General features: G+C 34.3%; 1 protein-coding gene across 3 annotated transcripts in view; it reads right to left on the bottom strand.

Annotated features, from left to right (window-relative positions):
* CADM2 (cell adhesion molecule 2) overlaps positions 1–17,567 on the bottom strand; it is a 1,349,490-nt gene that overhangs the window by 192,245 nt on the left and 1,139,678 nt on the right. For all 3 annotated transcript variants that reach the window (XM_072621637.1, XM_072621640.1, XM_072621639.1), the window contains exon 5: positions 7,275–7,445. In XM_072621637.1, the coding sequence (XP_072477738.1) occupies positions 7,275–7,445 (171 nt within the window). The remainder of the gene's footprint in view (positions 1–7,274; positions 7,446–17,567) is intronic.

The following is a 17,567-nucleotide window of genomic DNA, read 5'->3' as shown; positions in this document are numbered from 1 at the left end:
CTTTCCCTTGTTTTTCAGATCTTTTATATGTGCTGTCTTCCCCCAATTAAATAGCTCTTAGCACAGCGCCTAGCACATAAGCAGTTATGCTTGCTAAAAATATTTGTTGACTCTGTCTGTGCTCTAGCTAAACTGGCATAATTGGTTGTTCCTTTTGTATAACATTCATTTCCTCATGCCTTTTTCCTGGACAGCTGGCGTGTTTGTAATACTCTCACTCCTACTTCTTGGAACCCCAAGTGCACTGAAAACGCTGAGTTCAAGTATAACCTCCAAGAAGCACTTTGTGATTCCCTCAGTTGTTATTTTGCCCTCACAGATCTGTCTTTTTTCTTTGTATCTTCAGTGTTTGGCACAATGTCTGGCACATATTAGCTGCTTACTTAATGCCTGTTGATTGTAATCCAGCAACAGATAGATGAGTGTGTACAGATTATATGTGTTAAACTTTGGTTACAAAATTCTTCCTTATATGTTGTTGTTGTTGTTGTTCAGTCAAGTCTGACTCTTCATGACATTATGGACCACACAATCCATGGGGTTTTCTTGGCAAGGATACTGGGATGATTCACCATTTCCTCCTCCAGTGGATTAAGGCAAACGGTTTAAGTGACTTGGGTTAAACTAAGTTTCTGAGGCCAGATGCTGACTCTGGTCTTCCTGACTTCAGGACCAGTATTTTATCCAGTGCCTCCTAAAGTCAACAGTGTGAAAAATTTAATCAGATCCCCAATGATAGAAAATAAATGGATATATAATATATATGAAAGTAAGAAATGAGAAGAATTTACAAGAAATTGACTTGGTAGAATGTATGTTTCTTGGTGTTTGGGAGATTAATTCAGTTTTAGCAAGTGCAGAATGACATTTCTCTTTGTACACTAAGCATCATTTTAATAATAATATTAGCTAGCATTGTGCAGAGTTCTTTAAAGTTTGCAAAGTACTTAACTGATTTTTTGCTTACAACCTGGGAGTTAGGTGCTATTACGATCTCCATTTCAGATAAAGAAACTGAAGCAAACAGATGTTAAATGATTTGGGCAAGGTGACATGGCCAGCAAAAATCTGAGGTCAGATTTAGACTAGGTTTTCCTAACTCTAGGTCTGGCATTGTGTCCACAACACCACCTAGGTTCCTTTATTTTTTAAATCTAACCTTCAGTTAGAGAGGCAGGTTGCTTAGTGTCTAGAAAGCTGGCCTAAAAGACACTGGTTCATATCCTATCTCTGTCAAGTCACTTAACCAGCCAGTGCTCTAGGCAGTATTCTAATACTGTAGAAAAGAAAGTGACCTTCACTGGCAAAGGTTTTTTTCACTGAGGAATTCTCTCTACTTTTAAAACCACAGGTCTAGTCTTTATCTCTAAGCTTTAATTATGACTATTGTGGAAATTAGCATGTAAAAATCCTTTTGGAGATCTGTTGCCCTCAAATCAGGCATTTCAAAAAAGTTCTCTTAGATTAAATAGAACTAAGGGGAGAATATTTTGGGGGAAGAACATTATATTTCACCAAATTTATGACATTTCTTGCAGATGCCCAGGATAGTAAGAGGAAAAGCAGTGTGCAAGTGATCTACAATGTTCAAGCTGCCAACTTTAAAATACATATTAGAAAGTCCCAGGAAATAGCTAGTGTCATTTTTCCATCACAAACCACTTTAAGACATAATAATTTGTTGCCAAAGGAACAAACAAAAAAAACAAAAACATGGAGAAATCTATGTAGAAATATCCTATGATACTTTTGATTGATAGATGCTAGCAAAAAATAGAAGATAATCAATTATACTTTACATGCAGACCCAATTTGAAGTGTCTCTGAATGATAAAGGTTAAGACTGTACATTAGCCATTTGAACTAGCTAGCTGCTTTGATAGAGAAAACTTTGGCAGCAAATGAACCCACAAGTTTTAAAACTTATTTTGCATTTAAATAATGGATTTCTTATTTTCATCTATCATTAACCTAATTGATCTCATTTAAACATGCAAATTACAGCACTGTGCTTTTGTGCTCATGGACATTCTTTTTTTATTGCTTACACTTAAGAATCTTATTATAAATATTTATTAATTTAAAACCTCTTTTTCTTTTACATGGGATCTAAGCACTTAAATAATGCATACTTGAAATTCATTGTGACCTAAAGAAATAATTAATGACTTCATAATATATATTATTCTGTATATTAATTTTAGATCAGCTTCTCAAACAATGCTTTTGGGTTTTGTTATTTTTCTAAACACAGTGTCTCAAAATGGTTTCATTAGATGAAACATTTTCCACACTTTCCTTCATTTTACTTTTTAAAAAACATTTGACTTGGTTTATGTAATTATCATCTATGCAATTGGTAGGAAAAGAACTTGTAGTTACACTTAATTGTTTTATTCCCTATGTTTCCTACATGATTCCTTCTGTTAGTGCTAATACAGTATTCCTGCTGAGAATTAAATAAAAACTGACTCATACAATCTGTTCCACTAAAAATATGAAATCAGACAAGTAAAAAAGTCAAATTATTTCTAAGGGAATTAAGTAATTTAGATATACTGAATTCTGCTAGAACATTTTTTTTTTTACATATTCCTATGATTCATGATGAAAGGGCTACATTAAATTAAAGGTAAGAGGGCAGGTAAGTGGCACAGTGGATAGAGTGCCTAGCCTAGAACCAGGAAAGCTCAACTTTATGAGGTCAAATGAGGCCTCAGATACTTACTGGCTGTGTGACTCTGGGCAAGTCTCTTGAGCCTATTCACCTCAATTTCCTCATCTGTAAAATGGGTTAGAGAGGGAAATGGCAAAACACTCCAGTATCTCTGCCTGAGAAAACCCCCAGTGAGGTAACAAAATGTTGGACACAAATCAAAAACAACTGAAGTTAAAAAGAACAATGCACGTTAAATACATATTAAAGATAATCTCTGCATTTTGCTAACAATTTACTAGCATTACTTTTAAGTAGACATGGTTAGAGTTTAGATAATTGTTTTGATTGGCATAAGGAAATTCCAGATAGGAAAACTTCCTTTACATATAAAGATTGTAACCATGTCTACAATATGTCACCTCAGACAGTTTTCTAAAGCAGTGAGGAGCTAAATGCCTTGCCCAGGGTCACACAGCTGTCATGTGACCTGAACACAGATATTTTTGGCTTCAAGGCAGATCATCCAAATATTACACTCACTGACTCATTTGTTGTCCTTAAATAATACAATTAATACTTTTTAAGAAGTACATATCAGTAACTTTTTTTTTATAAACAGCACAATCATTGCACATTTTAGCAAAAGCCAATAAAATAAAACACTATCACCATGGACAATTTAAACTAGAAATCCTTCATTAGGAACCATGAACTCTAAATACAGGGTTTCTCATGCAGAATTTGACACAATGATAATCCTACATTTCTATACTTAATAGTTGTCTCTAATACCACCTTTCACCAGATTATTGCAATAGGCTTCTAACTGTTCTCCTTGTCTGAAGTCTCTTCTTACCCTAATCTCTGGCCAGAGGCAGCTAGAGGGCTGGAGTCAGAAAGACTTAAGTTCCAATCCAGCTTCAGACATTTATAAACTGTGTGACCTTGGGCAAGTCACAATCTCTGTTTGACTCAGTTTCCTCATTTATAAAGGAATAAAAATATATCACCTGCCTCCCAGGATTGTTGTGATGATAAAGTATTATGTTTGCACAATGCTTTGAAACATTCAGTCAGCTGATCAACATTACATGTCCACTGTGTGCCAGGCACCATGTTAAGGGATGGGGATACAGAAAGAAACAAAAAACAGTGCCTACCCTCAAGGAGTTGACAATACAATGGAGTACAAGAAGAATAAGAAGAAAACAGATATACACAAAGAAGACATACATGTGATCAATGAAAAATAATTAGAAAGGGGAGGCACTGGAGTTAGGAGGGCTTGAGAAAGAAATCCTGTAGATGAGATTTTATCTGGGATGTCAGGGATGTCAAGGAAGACAGGTGTCTCGAAGGGGAGAGAAGATTCCAGGATAGGCTGAGAAAATATCCAGAGATCAAGGAATACCTGTTGGGGAGTAAGGTGTAAGAAGACAGGAAAGGTAGGAGGAGTCCAGGGTCTGAAAGGCTATGAATACTGTTGTAGTTGTTGCTGTTAAATTACATCTGCAGGGATTTCCTGTAAGTACACATCTGACCACATCATCTCCCTACCCCAATAAATTCCAGTGTCTTCCTATCAATTTTAGAATCAAATATAACTCACTCACATGACTTTTAAAGTCCTTCACAACTAGTTTCACCCCAATTGGGAGGGGAATGGTCATTGGAAATTACACCTACTTCCATATTTATTGCAGTCAAAATGACCTTTCCTCCATTCCTCCCTCATGACACTCTAACATGCCTCAAAATGATTTGAAAACCTAAAGGAATTTGGTAGGGACTCATTTGCCAATTTTTTTTTTCAGATAGTTTATATAGTATTGGAAGTAAGTGTTCTTTAAAGGTTTAGTAGAACTCATCTGCGAATCTCTCTGTCTTTGTCCTCACCTCAGACTCCTTGGATCTCTCCCAATAAAAAGCCAATATCGACATGAATCCTTTCCTGTGGCCTCCAGCTACTCCTGACTTTTTTAGAAATTCCCTTGTATTCAGCTACTTTGCACTGTTTTTATATTTATTTTCACACTCCATATGCACTTTTTTACCTTCTTCACTAAAGTATAAGCTCCTTGGTAGTAGGGATGCTTCATTCATTGTATCTCCAGTGTCTCCATAAATTTGGCACAAAGTAGGCACTTAAATAAATGCCTGTTGGTTTCTTGATTGCTTTTGATGATTCCCTGGTATTACTTAAGATGTATCTCTATCGTATTCTACATTGTTATAACTTATGTTATACCAACCCTAGAAAGACTTATATTGAAGATGGGAAGAAGGATGTTTTGTTTTGTTTCCCAGAGATATGGTTCCTTGATTTTCTTTACATGTGTTCTAAGTTATAAATATATATTTTCTGTCCAACGTCGAAGTCAGGAGATTTTGAAACTGTGATGTCCTTCCCTCCTACTTTCTATTTCACCCCTCCATCTTCTCTGTCTCTGACCTGCTCTCACACCTTGCAGGACACTAGCTGGGATACAAAGTAAGAAGCAAATGGACTGAGAGGTGACACTATCTACTGGATAGAGTGATCGCTTACTTTCTATGGGGTTATGAGCAAATCATTTCACCTCCCCGAGTCTTGATTACCTCATCCCTAAAATGAGGTTAATGATACATGGGATATATGTAAGGAGGGTTCTACAAATGTGTTTTTGTTATATTATTTTACATACGCATGGAGCCTGAAGAGATCTCAGTAACAAAATCTGAAAGTGTGTGTGGGATACATACAATATCCTGAGAAACACTTTAGGCCCTATGAGGAGACCAGATTTATCCTTCCAGATTAAAAAAAAAAAAGGAAAAAACAAACAAACTGGTAGTAATCTCTGTTATCTTTCATCCTCAGGGATGTTTTAAGGCTCCACCTAAATGTGACTGAAACCTGCTTTACTATGGCTCTGAGACCAGCTGCTGAAATTGCCCCCACTAACACAATGGGAAACTCTGTACCTTAGAGGGGCAACCAACATAATCATAAAATAATTTTAATTAAGTTCCTCCACATGCATGGCAGTATACTAGATGCTGTAAAAAAGAAATTAAATAGATTTTTTTTCTCTGCCTTCCAGACACATACTCACTAAACTAAGACAAAGTTAAATTATCATTTTTTCTGTAATTGGTCCGCCATCCAAAGGGGAATATATAAACATGTGTGTGTACATGTATTTTACATATATATATGTATTTGTCATCATCAAATTTCAAAAAAGTGACTAACCCTTAATAATTCATCATACTGCAGTGCTGCTTAGTAATACCTATTTGATTAATAATCTCTTTACTTGTCAAATTTGCTAAACTAAAAAGGCGATTACACAGCTAAGAATACCCACACTGTGTGCCTTAGCTTCCTTCTGAAATCTGTATAATCAAATTACCTTGATTTTCTTTCAATTTTAGGCTGAAATTTGAATTTCATGTAATCATTGAACTTTATTTTAATTTTTCTTGTTGGTTTTGCCTATAAGACAAGAAAGTTGAAGTAAAGGAATTCAGATGCCCTTCATTTGGGATAACATGAAATCACATGCCAGTTATTTTAGAGAACTACTTGCTCAAATGAGGAAATGAGAAATCATGAAATTGAAATAACTTTAAAAAATGAAGCAATTAAAAATAAAAAGATTATGATTTATTATAAGGAACTTACTTTAAGTTAACAAAGTATTACATAATTATATTGTACCATTCACAGACTAAGCAAATGCCACATGAAGCAATTTACTAGATTTATCTCTGATGCTAAGGTCATGTAAGAAGACAAGGCTAGCCCCTACTGACCAATTTAAGCTTTCGTCATGAAATCTGTCAGTTTGACAAAAAACAAACCTTCTGAGGGGGCCTTTGTGCTACAGTGGATAAAGACCGCATTAAATAGATAGATGGTTCGGACACAAGCAAAGGACAACGTAGATTCCGAGAAAGTTAAATCTCAAATAGGACATTTGGTATTATATGCATAAAACTACATATGGGAAATAACTTTTGCATTTGACTTTTCAAAATATGAAGCACTTCCAACCTTTTATCACTATAATTTTAAAAAAAAGATAAGAACTGCAGGGAATGTAAAAACGGCCTAACTTACATAATGATCATCCACCTATGAAAGGGCTTACGATACAATTTAGAAATTAGGATTCCCAATCTCCAGCTCTATTCTTATTTTATCTTTGCTCTTTATGTTGTCATATACTGAATATAGAAAAGTCCTACTTTTTTTTACAAATTTCAAATGGAGGGGTACATTTGTCACGAGGATTAAAGTATATTATCTAGGATTCAATTGTCAGTACTTTGTTGAAGCCTACTACTATTTTCACTTGGTTTTTCACTATATACATATACATATACATATTTGCTTTTTGATAACTAACAAATATTTTAAAAACAGCAGTCTTTTAACCTTATAGTTTTTTTACCTTTATTGTCAGTAATGAGATTCAGATAAGAAATCCTTTTCTCTGAGTACCTCTAACATGAAGAGGTAACATTTAATTGATCTGAGTTCTGCTATAAAAGGAACAATTTGAATTTGATTTAAAAGGCAAAAGAAAAAATGTAGCGCATGAGATTAGGAGGCAAAATGTTTACTTACAGTGTATTTCTAGGACCTGCATTGCTACCTGAGGTGTGGAGTTTAGAGATTCATGGTCTACTCTGCAAATTACTTTCACGCCATCATCGTTGCGATCCACTCTGAAATCCAGTGTGCTGCTGACAGTGAATGTCTTGCGATTTGCATCTTCTTCCTTTAAGTATTTGACATCTGAAAGGAAAACATACCATTTTATAACGCTGAGTTTTTCTTTCAAAATATTAACAGATCTCATTAAATTGAACAATTTTATGAAATTTACTTTCCTCCATCTTTATAGGTTTTTTTAAAGACCAATTGTTTGCTGATTTGACATTCAATCCATTTCAGACTGAAAAAGAAAAATACAACCATTTACTAAAATGGATTTAAATAGAGCAATTTTAAAATGAAATAAAGGGAAAGATTAACAACATAACATTCTCCTTCCCACATTCTCCACATGATCTTGATTACAAGTAGATACCAGCTTTCTCAGCAGATCGTGTCTTTCTTTCCTTAGAATTAGCAGTTTCACTAAAGCAAATGCTTTCTTATTCTAATCACAATGATATAATACAGGGTGGGAGAGGTTATTCATATTTATACATTTGTAGGAGAAGGTTTTGTTATGCATAAAAGAAAGCACAAAACTGTTGAACTATGATTTGAATATGAACAATTTGAAGTAAGCCAACATATTTCTGGAGAATGGGACAGATAAGAGAGTGGCTACCAAAGGAGGGAGTAAGGATGACCTGAGCATTTTGAATATTCAAATATGTCTCTGTAGTGAACTCTGCTTTCAGATAAAATATTATTCAACTGTTGAGGAACTCATTTCAATATGAATAGGGATATACAATTTTTTATTGATCCTTATGGGTCCTAAGATCCACGTAAGCTAAAAGAGCACAATGTTAGATTTTTTGAAAAAAAAGAATTCCTCTGTTATCTATTTGGAATAATTGTCCACCACTCATTATGCACTGAAAGGCACAACTAAGAGTTATTTGTTTCTTTGTATAAATATTTTAAATAATGCTTTCATTTATTTTGGAAATTCTTAGTCCTGAAATAGGTCATAACTTTTTAGGAATTTTAATAGATCAGAGAAAGAATCAATAGAGTGAAGCTAAAGCACTGTTTATAACAATACTTCAAATTAATTTGAAAAGTGCACCTGCTTTACTTCTATTCTCTACACACCTCTATCATCCTTTTGATTCCTTTCCCTTTCCATTTTTAAAAACAAATTTCATGGAAGATCTTGTTTAAATATCTATTACATATTAAAAGAAAATAAATGTCATAACAGGACAGTAGCATTAGTTTAGCTAGAGGACTGGGGGAAGTGACAACTCAAAGATACATCTCTTTTTCTAGGTTACCTTTAAAGAAGTACTGGATGCGTGTTATTCAGCACATAGCTATTTATATGGCTCATTGACTTTTGTTTATTTCAGCAAAAGAACAACCTTGTCATATTGATTTGCCATAATAAAGATCTTTAAAATAAATTTTAGCAGAAGAACAAACAGATGAGGTCATACTTGCCTTTCAAATTGTGTGTGTAGATTTGTGTGTTTATAATCATATGTTAGATAACATTTTTGCTTAAGTAAAACTTCCATCATAAAAAAGACATTATATCTCCACAGCTAGTTTTTATTAAAATGATATGTTCATGAGATAAGAGGAGGGGGAAGATTTCTGAAAGAATATAAAAACCTAGATCTAGTTTGTATCAGAGTTCTTTCTGCTTTTTATTTCTGAATAAACTACAAATGATTTAGAAATTTTTTCTTCCCATTAGCTTATAAACATGCTTCCAAATAACATTTATGTCTGCTCACCTAATTCAGTTCCTTACATTTCAGCATCCACAAATTAAATTCTGCTTTGCTGCTATAACAATGAAAATAAAAAGTTCTGATTTCTGCTAAGGTAAAACCATTGAGCATTGAATTAGTTCTTTGGTAATATGAAAATTTGCAAGTTTCTTCTAAATTTCCCAATTTGTCAATAACATGCTAAAAAAGGAGGTTAGTACAGCTTTTCTTTTTCCAGATTTGACGCAGCAAAATATAATGTCTCCTAGCAAAACATTTGGAAGATTATATTTTCCTCTTTCACTCTCTCCTTCCTCCCTTTGTTCTTTCCATCTAACCTCTCTGTTTGGTCTCTCTATTTCATCCATGTAGGAAGTCAAAAGGCTCAGGTCAGTGTTGCATACTCATCAGCACAAGAGTTTTGATCTCCTTTATTTCCAACTTGCTCCTCAGAGGTGACCTGATGATAATAACCCCTTCTTGGGGTTCAATGCTGAATTTAGTATGGATACCCAATTCACATGGCCCATTGCAACTCAGAACTCTCTCTCTCAAGAGATCTAGTAGTTTCAGCATCTCTGGACAGAAAGGATTACAGAAGAGCACCACATACCCTGACCAGAAGGGTATATTTATAAGAAATGTATGAGAAATTATTTTGAAAATTTATTCTTATTGTTCATTTTTAACAAATTCTGTGTTTATGTGAACTGCAGATCAACACATCTGTTTCCTTACATGTTTGCTTTAAGAATGTAGCATTGAGCTTAAGTCTAACCAGACACATACAATCTGCTATAAGCTGTTTAATAAAAGGTCCATAATAGAGTGGTTGAAAAATAAAATGTACTCACAAAATGAATTTATTTGAAAGAAAAAACAAACTGAAATACTATTTGTTTTTAAGTTATTAAACAATTAATTATAGTTAATAATAATAACACTAGACCAGAAATGTATACAGAAGAAAAAAAGGAAGAAAAATATTTAACTCTAGAATTTAGAAAACCATTTTCAGAAAAGATTGACACTATTGTATAGCAGACAATATAGGTAATGTTCTACTATTTGAAGGAAACTTTAAGGTCTGGCCAAAATTTCTCCTTTTGGGTTGAGCCGTGGTCTCCATAAAACACAGTTAAAATGCATCTTTTTTTTTTTTAACTTAGGAGAAAGTAATGCAGTATCATACTACCATATTAGCCAATATTAATGTATCATTTCCCTTTCAGACACTGGAGGGGATTAGAACTCAGGAAAAAACATTTTAATGAAGAGAATAGGGGAGGGAACCAGGAAACTCTAGGTCATGTGCTTGTATCTAAATGGGGCAAGTCCTTGTTGAGATGCTTTAGCAAGGATCTCTGGGAAGGTGACAGTAAAAAAAGGGTGGAGGGGAGACCAACAGCAAACAACATGACTCGATAATATTGTTTGAACACAGTTTTATATATTATGTAGATATTTTTGTAATGATTTTTGAAAAGGGAAAAAATTAGACAAGTTTATGAAAACTAAGGAATAATATGAAAGAAAATCATGAGATACCAAGGAGGGAAGAACATGTCCCAAAGAAGATTAATTTCACTTGACTCTAAAGAAGGCAGGGAAAATAGAGTATCTGAGGATCACAACTAAGTCATAAAGACTTTGAAATATAAAGTGATTTAGTGAAGGTCATTAACAGCTAGTGAATGACAGAAAAGGCATTCAAACTCAGGTTTTCTGAATCTGAGCCCCATATCCTTCCCACTATATCATATGATGGGAGCCCACTTTGTATTCCATTACATAGGCACAGGCTGCACTGTTGAACCCTGCTGGTAATTTTGCAAATATGCTATATACAAGATTACAAGATTGACAGGGAGTAAATATAGTTGTTATAAAATAAAATTTATATTGAAGAAACATTTGTATGCATATAGATATATACATATATGCATATATACACATAGATATGTGAATTTTCTCATTAAGGACATTCAAGTTTAATAAAAAACACAATATTGATGATTCTTAAAATTATTTTTGAATTGTAATTCTTTTTATATAAGAAAAAAGGGTAAGGCTTCTCATACACGTTTGTATACCAGAGCTCTAACCATAGACCTTCTTGCATACACTCCCACCTCCACCCCAATTTGTCTTTTAAAAAATGTGTTTGTGTATATGTACACATATCATATCCATATGCGCATGTATATTTACATACACACATACATACACACAAACACAAATGTATGTATACACACATATACATATACATATATACTTGCATACATCTTTTTTTCAGTTTCCAATTCTCTACCTCCCTCTGACCTCTCTCCCATCTATTGTGAAGGCAAGCAATATGAAATTCATTAAACATATGAATTCATATCTGCACTTTATTGACAGCAGAGTTATTTCTGCATAAATGAAGTTCTGTACTACCTCCTGAGGCAACACATTACACTTGTGGGTAACTCGTAAGATAGGACATTTTTCCCCATATCAAAACTTAACTTGCCTCTCTGTAGCTTCTATCAAATTTTCCTGCCTCTGTCCTCTACCTTCTTATGCCACACAAAACACATTAAATTCCTCTTCAACATGACTTGTCTTTAAATACTTGAAGGCCACTATCATACACCTAACCCTATCTTCTCCAGAATAAACATCTATAGAGCTTCCAATTCTAATCAATAGGCCTAATTTTCATAACATTTATTTTTCTACCTCCTACTATACCTGGTACAAGGGGAAATCCTTTCAATAAATATACACATGCAAATAAAATAAATTTCCACATTTGTTGAAAATGTATTTCTCATTTCTTCGTGTTTAGTTCAACACCTTTGTATTAGAAGGTAAGTAACATATTTCCTCATTGGTCTCCTAGAATCATCATTAGCCACTGCATAAATTCATACTATGTATATAATTAAAGTATTCAACCAAGCCTTGTATGACATGATCTTGAGATCTTTAAGCATCATAAACACCATTCTATAAATGTTCTCCAACTTATCAGTGTTTGTATTGGAACATGCAACCAAACTGAAAACAATACTACAGGTATGATTTGACCAAGGCAGAAATGATGGGTCTGTCAGTTCCTTTGTTTTGGTCACTGTGGTTTGTTTAATGCAATGCAAGATTATATTTGTTTTCTTTTTTTTTTTTTGGTGGGGGAGGCTGCAATAAAAATATTGGGAAAAATTATAGATTTGGATTCAAATTCGAATCCTGACTCTACTATTTGTTACCTACGTGGTACTAGCAAGGCACACAAAATCTCTAAACCTGAAATTTAGTCTCACTAAGCCTCCTCTAATTATCAAATTGATTTTTAAACACAAGTATAAGTCATTAAATTTATTCCAATTAAATTTCATCTTGTATTTGGACTAATGAATCCTGAGTTTGTCAAACAATGTGTTATGCATACCTTCCAGATTTGTTATCAGCAAATTTGAGAAGCATACAATCTGTGTCTTTGTCTAAGTCATTGGCTGAATGTTAAATAGCACAGAGTGACTTTTGCACTCCCCTAGAGATCGGATCTAGCCATGTGACCATGGGTGAGTCCATCTGAAAACACTCTTGTCTAGCCAGAGTCCTGCATGATGCACAATGACAGCACAGGAGATTTTGACAAATAATTTCATAAAAGTGTGGTTAACTATATCAACATCATAGAATGAGTGGGGGACAGGACAGGATGGAGGCAAATATAATTATTCTTTCACAACATGACTATTATTAAAATCGTTAGCAAAACTACGCATATATAACCTATACTGAATTGCTTGCCTTCCCAGTGGGGATGAGTGGGGAGGAAGGAAGGGAAAGAAGTTGGAACTCAAGTTTAAGGAATGAATGCTGAGAATTGGTTTTGCATGCAACTGGGAAATAAGAAATACAGATAATGGGGTATAGAAATCTATCTTGCCCTACAAGAAAAGAGAGAGGATGGGGACAGGGAAGGAAGGAAGGTGATAGAAGGGAAAGCAGACTGGGGAAAGGGGCAATCAGAATGCACAGTGTTTTGGGGTGGGGGGGGAGATGGGGAGAAAATTTGGAACTCAAAATCTTGTGGAAATCAATTGTTGAAAACTAAAAGTAAACAAATTTTTAAAATGCAAGAACCAAAAATTAAAAAAATATATATATATCCACATCATTACTTTGATCTATCACTCTAGCAACCCTGTCAAAGAAGGAAAGAAATTAAATTTGGCATGGCCTGTTCTTGATGAAGCCTTACTGATTCCTTCTGATTGCCACATATTTTAGATGTTCAATAACCACCTTTGAAATAATATATAATTAATCTTGTCATGAATTGAAGTAAATCTGACTGTCCTGTATTTTGGAGACCCTACTATCTTCTACATTTTATCAAAATCTGAACATTGACTCTTTATAGGCAGCCACCCTATATCCAATATTTCTACAAACTCAAGACTATAAAAGGATTTGGTGATTGGAGTTATCGTTATCACAGGACTGTCTAATTCCTTCATGTCCTATTCTCTATTTCTACCCACATTGCTCAGGTTATATATTCTGCCATTTTCTTCTATTTTTTAAATTTATTTTTAATTTGTTATCTAAGAATGCCACCAATATTTATTTCAACTAAACTAAATTCCACCTAAGTTAAAACACTGACTGATTTCAGGCGAGTAGGAGTAAGAATGCATGGGAAGTTTTACTGTGTTAGCCCTGGGCAGTGCACATTCATAAAAATGATTGTTTTTCTACATAAAATATATTCTAGTTAATTTTTGATTATCCATTAAGTGCTGAAACATTTTTCATTCCAACTATTTTTATAGAAAATTTTTGAAAAATCTATTACACACATCTTTGTCTTACTAAAATATAATATTATAAATATAGGTTAATTTTTTTTATTTAACGCCTCAGGGTCAACACTATGAACATCAGTTATTGTATTGGATGGAAAGTATAGCTATAGGAAAGACAGATAGAGAGGGGGAGAAGCATAGATTTGAAATGTTCTGCCCCAGGAGATAAAAGGAATTGACTTTATTTAAAGACGTCTCAGACCTCAGCTTGTTCGTTTTTTGTTTTAGTAATTTACTTTTGTGGGGGTAGGGTGGGGGATGAGGGGTTAGAGCAAGGCAAGAGTAAAGTCAGAATGAATATTGTATTTATATGACTTCCACGGCATTTTAAACTAACAATAATTAATATTTAAACCATGCTTCAAGCTTTAAAAAAAATGATTTGCTCACAGCCCTGTGAGGGAATTAGCATAAGCTGATCTTCTGCAGATGCAATGAAAATACCCTTACTGTAACCTGAGGAGAAGACAGGATGCTGAAATGATATAAACTATATCCTGCTCCCACATGATTTTTATTTCTTCTGATAGGTCTTGATCTTTTAAAAGCTTTTCATTTCCCCTAGCCTGGAGATTGAGTATTTATTGTGGCTATTTCTATTAAAAGTATGTTCGTAAATTTCTACCAATCAATGTTATATCCCTGTACTTGTGGGCAGTAATGAGTAGATGATATAAAGGGTGACATTATAAACAAATCTGAAGAGTAAGGAAGAAATTACCTATCAGATCTATGGATAGGGAAAGAGATAATGACCAAACAAGTGATAAGGAGGATCACAGAAAGTAAGATGTACACTTTGGATTATGTAAAATTTAAAAGTTATTGAATAAACTTAATGAATATAGCTGAAATCAGAAGAGAATAAGGCAAATGCAAAAACAATTTGCAATTTTTTTTTCTGATAAAGGTCTCATTTATAATCTATATATGAAAATTATTCAAATGTATAAGAATGAGAACCTTTCTCCATTTGAAAAATGAATAAAAACAAAAGATACGAATCAGTAACTTTCTTCCATACTATCACAGGCCATTTGAAAGAGTTAGTAAATCATTAATAATTAGAGAAACATGAATTAAAACTATTCTGAGGTACCCATCACATTGATAAAGTTGACAAAAAGGAAAATGCTACATGCTACAGAAACTCCAGTCAAGTAGTCACATTAATACACTGATGAGAGAGCCATGATTTGGACTAAGCATTTGGGAAAATAATCTGAAATTATATTCCAAAAGTTATTAACTGTGCATTACTCTTTGACCCAGAAAAATTGTTACCAGGTATGTACCCCAAAGATCAAAGACAGAGGGAAAGGACCCACATGAAACATTTGTAGCAGCTAGCGCATTCTGAATTGACAAAATCTGGAGACTAAGGGAGAACCCACCAATTGAGAAACGGATGAACACATTAAGGCATATGAATATAAGAGAATACCAATGTGCTATAAAAATTGATAGAGAGGATAGTTTTAGAGACTCTTTGGAAGACTTGTGTGAATTGATTCAGAATGAAGGGAGTGGGAGAACAATATAAAAATAAAAGTTTTATGAAAACAAGTATGAAAGAATGAAGAACTGTGACCAATGCAATGACAAACAACGATTACAGAGGACTTGTGATGAAACATGCTACTGAAGAGTCTTATCACGTTACTCTTATAATTTCTCTATGCCTTCTTCTTCAGCATAGACTTCAAGAATTTAAAGGTGCTTCTAATTCATACGTAGGTTTACAGATAAGGACACTGAGGCTGAGGGACATTAAGTGATTTACCTTGGGTCACACAACTAGTAAACATATGAGATGGAATCTGAACTTAGGTTTCCTGTTCTCCAAGTCTATCACTCTCATCCACAGTAAGGTTTTGAACATGATCCTAGGTGGCCTGGTAGCAACAGTGAAGTCAGAAGAAGAAACAGGTGTGAGAGAAAGATGAAAAGGTCTATTTAAGACATTAGGAATTTGAAGGGCTGGTAGGGAAACTGCCATATTAGCAACTAGGGATTTAGGAAGGTCCTTAATAAAAATACCAGAATGTCCATCTAGCCAAAGTTTTCATGAAACCATATAAGTGTTTGAGCCCTGTGTATTATTATATAGATAGCTTTAATTTTGTTAACTGAGATGCTCCCCTGAAGACTGGCTGTCGGTACTAAAACAAAATAATATTAGCTAACATTTACATAGCAAGTACTATGTGCCAGGCACTGTGCTAAGTGCTTTACAATTATTATCTCATTTTATTATCCCCATTTTACAGCTGAGGAAATGTAAGCAGACAGAGGTTAAGTGACTTGGGAAGTGCCCAGAGGCCAGATTTGAACTCCTGTCTTCCTAACTCGAGGTTCTGTGCTATATCTGCTCTACAACCTGCCTTCAGCTGACCAGTGTTAAGGGCTGGAACTGCAGCCTAAGATAGCATGCATTTCCTCATACAATTAGTTCCTTGAATTTTGTGACCGGGACAATGAAGTTTTTTTTTGATTGGGTGACAAACAGAACAATGGTAAATATTCTTTACTAGCTGGTGACAAGCAAACTTAAATGTGAGTTGCCTGGTTTTGCCTGTGCTGATGCTGCGGACTCCCATGGCAAAGGAATACTTTGGTGGACCTACCTCATAAATCAAAACATACTAAAGCCGTAAAGAGAAGTTTGAAAAAATGGACCTGATGTTAGGTTGGCAGAGATTTTCCTCTCACCATTTGATGAGAAATATGGAATAGTAATAATAAAAGAATAGCAGCAGCAATACTGACAAAACTCCCTTCATCAAGCCTTTCTCTGGTGATGTCACAGCTGTCATTTGGATTTGATACGTGTGATGTCTTCTGTACAACAACGACTGATGATCCAAAGCCAGAATCTGGAGATCCAATAGAGCTAATACAATTAAGACATACATACAATAATTCTGATCTTCTTCAGGAAAGTAAATGGACCATAAAGAAGAACCTATCCATGAATATAGAAGAGATTTAATTGCATAAAGTCCTTCCTAACCTGACCCTTTCCTACCTTTTCTACTCTTATGCTTCATTCCCTTCCACATGGACTGAGATACAGCAACACTGCCTTCTTTCTTTTCCTTGTTCCTGATAGTTATCTTTGCCCTGGATATCTCCCATGCACATAGTAAGTGACTAATAATTGCTTAACGATAGTGAGGAAGAACACAAAGCATTTAATACATAATGCCAGTCTTATTGTACACTTTGGTCTGTTATGATTTGGAAAGAATTCTAACCTTAATCCATACTATATTTAAAAAAAAATAGAAGACCCATAATCTTAGGGAAGCTGTAGAATAATTAATACTTCCTTGACATAAAGGAAGAAGAGATCTGATAGACCCTCTCAGAATACATGATAAACAGTTTAAAAAAACTCTACACAAATGTTTTAAAACAAGCAGATATCTCTGTAGTAACTGTAAATATAGATTGAAGACAGGAGCATTCCTTGTTTTTCATTAAATGGAATCAAAAGTAGAGCCTATTCAGTGGCTAAGATTTCAGGAGTTACCATGGCTCTACTTGAAGCCTGTAGAGTGGGATCCCAAAGCTTCTACGTCCAACATCCATCAAGCAACAATATGCCAACAAAAGAGCAT

This window comes from Notamacropus eugenii, chromosome 6 (assembly GCF_028372415.1).
Source record: "Notamacropus eugenii isolate mMacEug1 chromosome 6, mMacEug1.pri_v2, whole genome shotgun sequence".
NCBI lineage: Eukaryota > Metazoa > Chordata > Mammalia > Diprotodontia > Macropodidae > Notamacropus > Notamacropus eugenii.
Note: the sequence above shows the minus strand (reverse complement) of the source record. Positions and strands in the feature narration are given on the sequence as shown.